A 10,000-nucleotide genomic window follows, 5' to 3' on the forward strand; every position below is an offset into this window, starting at 1 on the left:
ATATTAAATATTAAAAAAAAAGAGAAACTGATTATGTCAACCAAAATTTATACAAAAGTGTGCATTTGTTAGTGTATATTTTTTTGCATTATCTGAAAAATCTTCATGATTGTAATTTGTTTTAGAAGACAGCCTTTTACACCGCCTTGTAAGAAATTTTAGGGCCCTCTCCATACTAGGCGCCATGACTGACAAACATACTTTTACAAAAAGACGTAAAATCCCGGATGATCAAGTCAAGACAGACAATCATGCCATGACAAATACACAACCACTCCAGCGTTTCTCTGGGTTCTTGGATCTCAATAGACTGGGTGTGGAGGACACCCACGGACAGACTTCCATCAATCCTCTACATCAAATGCTACATCATCATCCCCCTCATCCGTCTCACCCACTCCAACACCAATATCCCCACCATCCGATTCGTTGCCAGCGCAGGAGGTCTTGGAACAAGCCAGCGCTAATCCGAAAAGGACGCCAGGTTAGGTCCGTGTCTGTATCAGATGCCCTCACGGAGCAGGACGTTTCTCAGGTCAACTTGAATTCTGTGGAGTCCCCTGATATCCTTTGTGGGACTCCCACGAGCAGTGGTTCCTCGGGAGAACTTTACGATGTCTTTCCTGAAGTATTTGAAGGGCACTCGAGCGGGGGCAGCGGTGACGGAGGCTCTGAGGGAGCCGAGGCGTTACCCTTCGAATATCAAACAAACACTCGCCGACAGGAGAGTGTCACTTACGAGGAGTCCATCCCGGTGATTGTCCGTCGGAGGGGTTGCACGCTCACTGTCAGGATAGTATCAGTCGAGGATATCGAATTGCCCGGGACGAGCAGAGAGGCCAAGGTTTCTGTGGGCGTGAGTGGGGCTTTATCGGCTGATAAAGCCGTCAAAACCAGTCTGTCCCAGAAGCCCAAATCTTTTTCCACGCTCTCCTTGCCACAGGTAAGTGCGAGATTGTGTAGATATTCTTTCTCCATATTTTCTTACCTGATTCGTTGAGATGTCTAACCATATTTTTTTCGCCTTTCATTCTTTCGTGTTTGCATGTTTGTTTTTAGAATGTTTTAATTCTATTATTTTGTCGCTTATGTCTTCCCAATATCTTTTAAAATGTTCAAACAATGTATTAGGTAAACAGATTAAAATGATTTTACGTTGGATTCTATAGTTAATACGCTAATTATATATTAAGGATTTAATTGATCTATATATTTATCTTCTCATCTGGTTATACATATATATATATATATATATATATATATATATATATATATATATATATATATATATATAAGCATACATATGTATATATGTGTATCTATCCTACTATGCAATATCCATTATTCCAGGAAATTAATGACATTCCTCTCCAGGACATATTTCATATCATCTGTCAAGTACTTTCAAAGTTTTCATATCCCCCTTCTTTCAAAGAGTAAAAAAGCTTATACAATTTCTCACTTACAATAACATTTTGTACCTCTCCTGGGTATACAGTAAACCCCCTATGTCGTCGAATGTCACATTTACAGTTCATCTCAGCGACTTGAAATTTTTCGCCAATTTGCAGTTAACATCTACACATGCAGTAAGCAGATTTGACTTCCATAAATGCTGCAAGTATCCTCTCAGCTTTTTGCATAAACCCTGCTTCATTTCTTGCTACGCACTGATTAAAGCTCTCATCTAACCATCATTGATCGCGCGCGTGTGTCCATATCAAGGAGGTGAGAGCTCATTCATAATTCAGCATTTAAAGAAGGAATTTGTCAGTGATTGTCTTTGTTTTTCTCTGGAACCACCCCTAGTAGGGGTAACGGCTTATAGTAATATACTATTTATGTATATAATATAGCCTATATATAGAACATGCGTTTATATATGTGTATGATTGCATAGATAACTACCTATCCCTATATTATTAATATTATTAGCCTATCTACAACTCTCATTGAAAAGCAGGATGCTACAAGCCCAAGGGGTCCAGCAGGGAAAACAGCCCAGTGCGGAAAGGTAATAGTGATGTAACAAATAAGGTATGAATACGAAAGTAAAAAAAAAAAAAAAAAAAAAAAGAATTTAAATATAATGAGATCGGTAACAATGTTAGAAAGTCAAGTTGTATAAAAACTATGAAATGAGACCTATGTCAACATATTCAAGAGAAAGGCATTTGCAATAAATTTAAGCTCATGAAGTGCCACCGATTCAACTACCATACGAGGAAGATCATTCCACAATTAGTTAACAGCTTGAATAGAACTTCTAGAACACTGTGTAATATGGAGGCTTATGATGGAAAAGACAAGACTGTTAAAATAAGTGCATACTATCACTACGTACTGGATGGTACAGTTTGGGAAGATATGAATGCAGAATCAGAATTATGGAAAAACTTCTGAAGCATACACAAAGAGCTAACTGACGAACGGTGCTAGAGATCAATATCCACCTCATATATATATATATGTATATATATATATATATATATATATATATGTATATATATATATATGTATATATATAGATATAGATATATATATATATATATATATATATATATATATATCTAACAAATTAAGATGAGAGTCCTCAGCTGAAAACCAGACAGAAGAACAATATATATCCAAAATATGGCTGAATGAAAGAATTCAATAATTTCCTTTGGATAGATTTATTAACAAAATTCTTGAAAGATATTTCAATATACCATGTTTTTACTGCCGGATGTTTCTCAAAATTAACTTTGCAATCAAGCATCACACGTATAATTTTGAATGGGTTATATACAATTAAAGAGATATCAGTGAAAAGATTTGGATATCGAGGAGCCACTGTTCTTGAAATTCTTATAATCATACTTTGAGTTACTTAGGATTCTACTCCCCCCCCCCCACAATTTACACCATACACCGATTTCAGCTATAGATATGTTGATGAATTCAGTAACCACAGGTCTACATTTAGGGAAATGAATTGACGCAACGAGAATAATATCATCTGCTTGTACAACGGTTGGTTTTTCAAGGCTAAATCCCATATCATATGTATAGGCTATGATATAAAAATATTGGGGCGAGAACACTACCCTGTGGAATGTATTAACATCCTTTTAGTCACTATAGTGTCAATCAACCATTATTCTTTGGAATATGTTAATTAAAAATTCAATAATAATGCTAAGAGAAGACCTACCTAATTTTATTTGTTCAAGTTTGAAAATAAGGGCTGTATGTTTAGCATGGTCAACCGCAGTATATAAACCAAGGCGTATATTACGAACTCTGACAACAATTGATAGATTTTTTTACAGCATTGGAAATAGTAAGAAGACTATCACATGCTATAAGGCCTTTGCTAAAGCCAATCTGCAAAGTATGGAATGGTTATTACCTGCAATATACCTATTTTATTTAGATGTTTTGCCAAAAGAGGTTCAAAAAATAGATATCATGGGAGTTATTGGAATGCGATGGTAATGAGCACTGCTAGAGTGACGACAAACCAATTTAACTAATGAGTGATATTGTCAATTTTCTAACAAATGCAAAAATAATCTCTTGCTAACTTGCGAAAAATACCAGCTAGCTTAGGATCTAAGAAACCAGTTGTCTTTATAAAAATAAAAGGAGAAATACCATTTGGATTTACTTCCATTTCTAGAGCGATTGTGGTGCTCATGAACAATTACTCTTTGCATACTAGTACTGTACTTGAAAATTCAACAATGATGATGAAAAAACTTCAACCACTCCCATCTGTTAAGTCTAAAAACGTGATTATCACGTCTATATGTATTCACACGCATAGTTGGATATGAACGTGGGTTCCGTGTTGTTTCCTAAAACCCGATTTCTTTATGCCTTGTAGCAAGCAAAAAAAAAAAAAAAATTTGATACATGACTTGTTTTCGTCGAGTATTACCTTTTTCCATTTTGTCTCCGACACGTAAACACGGTAAAACTGTCAGTGGTGGCAGCTGCATACACCCTTTTTCCCCACGCTAAAGCTGTTTTCTTTCTAGCAAATAGATTTATGTAGGTTAAAGAACAACCCAATTCTTGATTAAAAGAATTTTCTATTTATTTAATGATAACCAGCTATAACATTTTTGAAATTATGATCAAAATTGTGTGGTTGGTTGAAATAATAAAATGAAGCTATAAAACCAATTATTATAACTCTAATGTATCGATCCAGTTATTACTTATGAATTTAAGTTATTTAGTTTATCAAACAGGTTTTCTTGGTGTAGTGTATGTTGACACGTTTGCACACACCCGAATGTCATGCGTCAGTGAGTTTCAAACATTTCCATACCTATGTTATTTTTAGCAGTCATTTTTTAGGTTTAACATACATACATACATACATACATACATACATACATACACACACACGCACACACACACTTATATATATACATATATATATATATATACATATATATAATATATTTATATATATATATATTTATATATATATATGCGAAAAAGAAAATTGATTCAATAATCCTTTCATAGCCACTATGATTCCTTTATCTTTCTCACGCATTCTACTTTAATTGCGTCCCCTATTCCTTGACGCGCCTCTACTTCCGTCCTACCATCATTGAAAATATCTTCCCGAAATACTTTTAAGAATCCGGCACTTCTATCTTCTCATTGGCCTTATCAACTTTTACTGCTCCATCTCGGTTTCCTTTTACTGCCATAACTCAACACCAGATTTGCACTTGACTCTCTCCACCGGGAAAAACTTTCGTTAATCTCAATCATCACTGTATCGTCTGTAAACACTACTTATTCCAAACTCAGTTAAGAAACCATTTTACCCCATAACCTTGCATCCCCCAATAGTGTCCTTTCACCGATATCTTGAAACATGCTACCGTAAAGATATTACTCAGCCAAGTAAACATGGTCTACCAATGTTTCAGAAAACAATTTTACACTAAACTGGACTCTCCCGCCAGTAAACTAGAAATATACTCATGAACACAATAATACCTACGTACGAGTATCTGCCTTATAATTAAATGTCAAATCTTTAATCGTTCACTAAAATTCTCATTTCTTCTTCCCACTACTACTGCTTTTCATCCTTTCAATTTTCATAAACTCACAAACACCTTCTGCTGGCACCATAACCCTTCCCGAGGTTTTATACACTATTCATATACTCCCCCAAATTACGTCTTTAATCTTTGTCCCCTTTCATCCATTTTCCCATTATTATTACTAGCCAAGCTGCGACCATGGTTGGAAAGGCAGAATGCTACAAACCCAGGGGCCCCAACAGGAAAAAAAAAGCCAAGTGAGGAAAGGAAGTAACGAAATAGCAAATAAACTATATATAAGTAATGAATAAAAAAATACAAATTTTAGATACTCCTCTTACTTCTTCCTTCTCATATTCAAACACATTTACTTTCCGTGATTACCTTTACAGCTACATTTCCACCCCTTCCTCTTCCTCTTGAAATTACATCCATATTAATTCTGCCAAAAATATATACTGATTGAAAATACCTCCAGCCTGTTTTCTTCCCACATTTGCATCTATTAGCTTGCTTTACCATTTATTGTAAACTATTTCGTAATCTAAAAAGTTTTTATCTTCCCATTTCATCTCCCAAGTCATAATCTAACAAGTTTTTATCTTCCCATTTCATCTCCCAAGTCATAATCTAACAAGATTTTATCTTCCCATTTTATCTCCCAAGTATACTTGTGTATACTACTCTTTGGAACTATATGTGTGTTAAATTAGGTAAAGCCTAATTGATTATTTATCTTTTTATTATTTTTAACTCGCTTCTGTTTCTAACGTCTCGGTTTACTTTGAGAATTAGATATATAATTCATGGTTATTTGATAAGGGTAACTTTAGGATAAAGCTACTAGTATTAGAGAATTCATATATTATATATTATTCTCTCCCTTAACATTTTTTATTTCGGTAAGAGTTAAGTTTTCTTCAGATCATAAGAGACTTTCTTTTGTCTCCTGGTTAGGCTGTCCCTTGATATATTAGAGTAGAAAGCATCTAGCTGAATCCTTATCCCCAGGGAAGAGTGAAGGCTTAGAGCTAGTCTTTTCCTTGTAAGAGGTATTATTGTGCTGCCAGGTAATTAACTGGAATCCCTCACACTAATAGTCCTTTGCATTGCTTAAAGAATATGTGTAAATAATTTCAGTTTAATTATGAAATAAATTATACAAATTTTTTGATGAATATAATGTAAATATTCATGTTTGAGAGTAGAATTGGCAGAATGGGTCAAGTTTATTTGCTTCCACAATTTAAAAGTTGAGTTGAACATAATTATTATAGAAGTTGCTAATTGTAAGATTATTACACCCTGATCTAGGGAATTTTAGGATGCATTAATATTTTTAACTCTTTAGATATTCAGAGTAACAAGTTTTCTGCATAGATAGAAACCTCCTTACCAAAGTGCCCGAGCCTAATTTAGGTAAATTGGAAGAGGTCGGAATCAATTCGTAACACTTTGGCTGGTGCACACTATCAAAGGCTTTTTCATAGTCCACAAATGCCATCAAAAGTGGATTTCTATATTCTACGCATTGCTTACGCATTGCTGTACCACATGCCTCAAAATGAAATTTGGCCAGTACAACTTCTACCTGTTCTAAATCATGCTTGTTCATCTCTCAGCTTCTCATCAATCTTTCTCTCTAGTCTCTTTAGAATGGGCATACTATATATTTTCATAACAACTGACGTAAGTGTTATGCCTTTGTAATTATTGCAATCAGTCATGTCTTTTTTTTTTCCATCAACACTCCTAACTCCCATTCATCAGGTTTTTCCACTTCATGCTACATTCTAGTAAATAACCTTTAAGTATTCTGGGGGTCACTTCATTTTCAGCCAGTATCATCTCGGCAGTTATTCCATCGTATCCAGGGGCTTATCATCTCTTTAGTGTTTTGAGGATAGCTTCGACTTCAAACACTCTGAACTCATTTATGGGCACATCAAGGTCTTCATCAGCTTCAGGCATATCAATCAAATTATCCCCTTCGTATCTCCTATTCATAACTTCACTAAAGTGTTCCATCTAATGTTGACTTTTTTCATCTTCTGTTTGTATAACAGATCCATCTCTCTTTTTTATGGTTATATGCTTCTTCTTCTTTGCCCCAATAGCGATTTCATTAATAATTCTATGGGCTATTCGTACACCATAACCACTCCCATCAATTCATAGCTTGGTCAGCCTCATCTGCTTTACTGTCTAAATATCTCTTCGGTCATCCCTAGCTTTTCACTGATTCATAAAAGGCGAATTTGTTATATCCACCGCATTATTTTTTCATATCCTACTCGGCTTCAACATTATTATCGCCTCCCCTCCCCCCCCCCCTTTCCTCCTCTGTACATCTTAATTTTATTTTCTACTTTAATAACAGAGCCTTTTAATGTAGTGTGAAAGTCTTGTTAACTACGATAAGAAAAGATATAATAATCATCTACGCTTGCAGTCCTGGACTATGCTGAGATCCACGCCAGTCATTTTCATAACGAAAATGAAATGGCTGATTGGTAAAAATAACTCTCATATGAAAAACAGATATTCTGGTCATGAGACTAGAAAGAAAAAAAACGAGAAAATTTTTCAACTCTCAAGTGTATTTTGGTACATTCAATGTATGTCAAGATATGTATGTTGCAAGGCATTCTCGCTGATGATGTTGATAGCGGCAAAACAAATATGAACGATATACTGAGCGATCTAACATCAAATAGCTTAAAATATTCATAAAATTCAATACCTCGTTTTCAGTAAAAACACACCTCAATGTTTCCATACATAGTTCGCACTTTGTGTTTCTCTTTGATTGGCTGGGAGCCTTGGAAGGTTTTGAATCTCCATTGTTACTGGCGAGACGTGAGTGAATGGAGTAAAGTCACCAAAAATAAAACATCAGTAATAGAAATGTCTTGAAGGGGATATTGTTTGCGTATCGATTCAAATTGCCACCATTTGCAGTCAAGGTCAGCAAGCTTAAGTCTGTGTTGCAAATACTGCATAGCTGATTTTGAAATGGTATTGGAATTGACAATGTGCGTCTGTCATACTTTCAAAAGAAAAGCCATACCTACCCATAAATTTGTATATGAACACTAGCGCAAACGTTTGCCATGGTAGTTTCTTATGCTTATTAAAAGTCAAAATTGCCGTATTTAGAGTTCTTTAAACATTAATGCTAGGCAACATCGTGCTTTAAGAGATAGTTAATGTTAGAAAAGAGGGAAAATTTGGAAAGTATTTGAAATTGGATTCATTGATTAATTCATTGATTTTACTGAGAGAGAGAGAGAGAGAGAGAGAGAGAGAGAGAGAGAGAGAGAGAGAGAGAGAGAGAGAGAGAGAGAGATGAAAAGGACTGAACACAGGTAAAATTGACTAACGACATTTCGGCAGCCGTCGTCATACATTTTCTGATGTCGGGAATTAAATTCTAATTTTTTTCTGCTTTTAAAGTTGATTTAATTATGTTGGAAATTTCAGCCACACGAAAAGAAATGTAGCACTGAATGTTCAATTTCTTTCATTTCATTCTTTTGCATGTTAGATCACTACTTTAAAATTCTTGGTGACATGATAATCGGTGAACGTTATCTAGGATTCATAAATCTGTAGTCGTTAAAACGATACATGGACAAGGTAATGTAAGAATTACTTTAAGAATTGCAATACAAGTATTCATGTTATAGATTTTTTTTTTTCATATTAAGTTACTCAATGTTTCTCCAAATAATTTTAATAACGTCACCAAAAGTTCGCTTTCAACTAGCCCACTTTTCTCAGTTTTTCCATGAAAAAAGTCACTTCAGATAATTTTGGTATGCCAAACATAACTCTTGTATTGTTATAGGTTTCGTGAAGACCCTCATATTCTTGCTCTGCAAATGACCATTGTATTCTTCAAATATCCATAAGCCAAATTTACGTTTTCTTTTACTGTGAGATGATATATAGAAAATGGGAAGACGTTTTATTTCTGCCACGAACCACACTAAGGTTCAGGTTCAAGTTCGGGGGTGAGGCATAGCCTTTGCAACGGCACCTCCAAGGATTATCTTCTTATTCTTTTTTTCTTTTCCCCCACATCAGGTATAATACTTCTTTTTTTTTCTTTTCTATATTTTTTTTCGCTAAATAAAAATAATCCTATTTTCTTTGTCTTCCTCATATGGTTGTTGAAGCCCTATTATTTCATACCTTTCTCTTCTATATTCCACATTCAATACACGAGCTTCCATGCAGTGATTCTACCATAGGCTGCTGCGCAACAAAAGATTTTTTTTATTTTCAATCCCGCCATTTATCACATGAAGCAGTTTTAAATGTAACTGCAAAGGGCAAAAGCTACAATTCTGAATATTATGAAAGTCAAAAGCTAGCTTCCAATAATGGGCAACATTACGGTAATTCATAAATGAAATAAGCAATTATGGTGAAGCCTGTAATGTTTAATGACGGATTGTATCACCGATCAACACTCAGAGAGAACAGGAACGTTTTGCATTCAGCAACAACAGGGCGGCCGCTCGTGGTAAATAAAAAGTGTCTGAAATTCAGCCACTGAACTTTGACTTTTATGAAAATTCAATTACATCATTGGCATCAAAGCTGCGAAAAATATTATGCCCTTGAACTATTCAGTGTTCGTATTTTCCGATACCAACAAAATCTCTCTCTCTCTCTCTCTCTCTCTCTCTCTCTCTCTCTCTCTCTCTCTCTCTCTCTCTGAAACTTCACCTTTTATTTGCTTTCAATATGTTTTGTGAAGATACTTCAAACCTGTAATTGATATAACTTTTGGCTCTTGTCATTGAAGTGAGATATTATCAACTCGTGGATGTGTTATTATCTCCGATTCAAATACTGCGTTTCAATCGACATATAAAGGTAGTTTTATTCTGATATATATATATATATATATATATATATATATATATATA

The 10,000-nt window shown here is 34.7% G+C and overlaps 1 protein-coding gene across 1 annotated transcript in view; it reads left to right on the plus strand.

Annotated features, from left to right (window-relative positions):
* LOC137639329 (uncharacterized) overlaps positions 1 to 10,000 on the plus strand; it is a 524,101-nt gene that overhangs the window by 101,981 nt on the left and 412,120 nt on the right. Inside the window, exon 2 of the mRNA XM_068371612.1 lies at positions 1 to 943. This exon is cut by the window's left edge and continues 249 nt beyond it. Within this exon, the coding sequence (XP_068227713.1) occupies positions 185 to 943 (759 nt within the window). The 5' untranslated portion in view covers positions 1 to 184. The remainder of the gene's footprint in view (positions 944 to 10,000) is intronic.

Source organism: Palaemon carinicauda, chromosome 1 (genome assembly GCF_036898095.1).
Source record: "Palaemon carinicauda isolate YSFRI2023 chromosome 1, ASM3689809v2, whole genome shotgun sequence".
Lineage (NCBI taxonomy): Eukaryota > Metazoa > Arthropoda > Malacostraca > Decapoda > Palaemonidae > Palaemon > Palaemon carinicauda.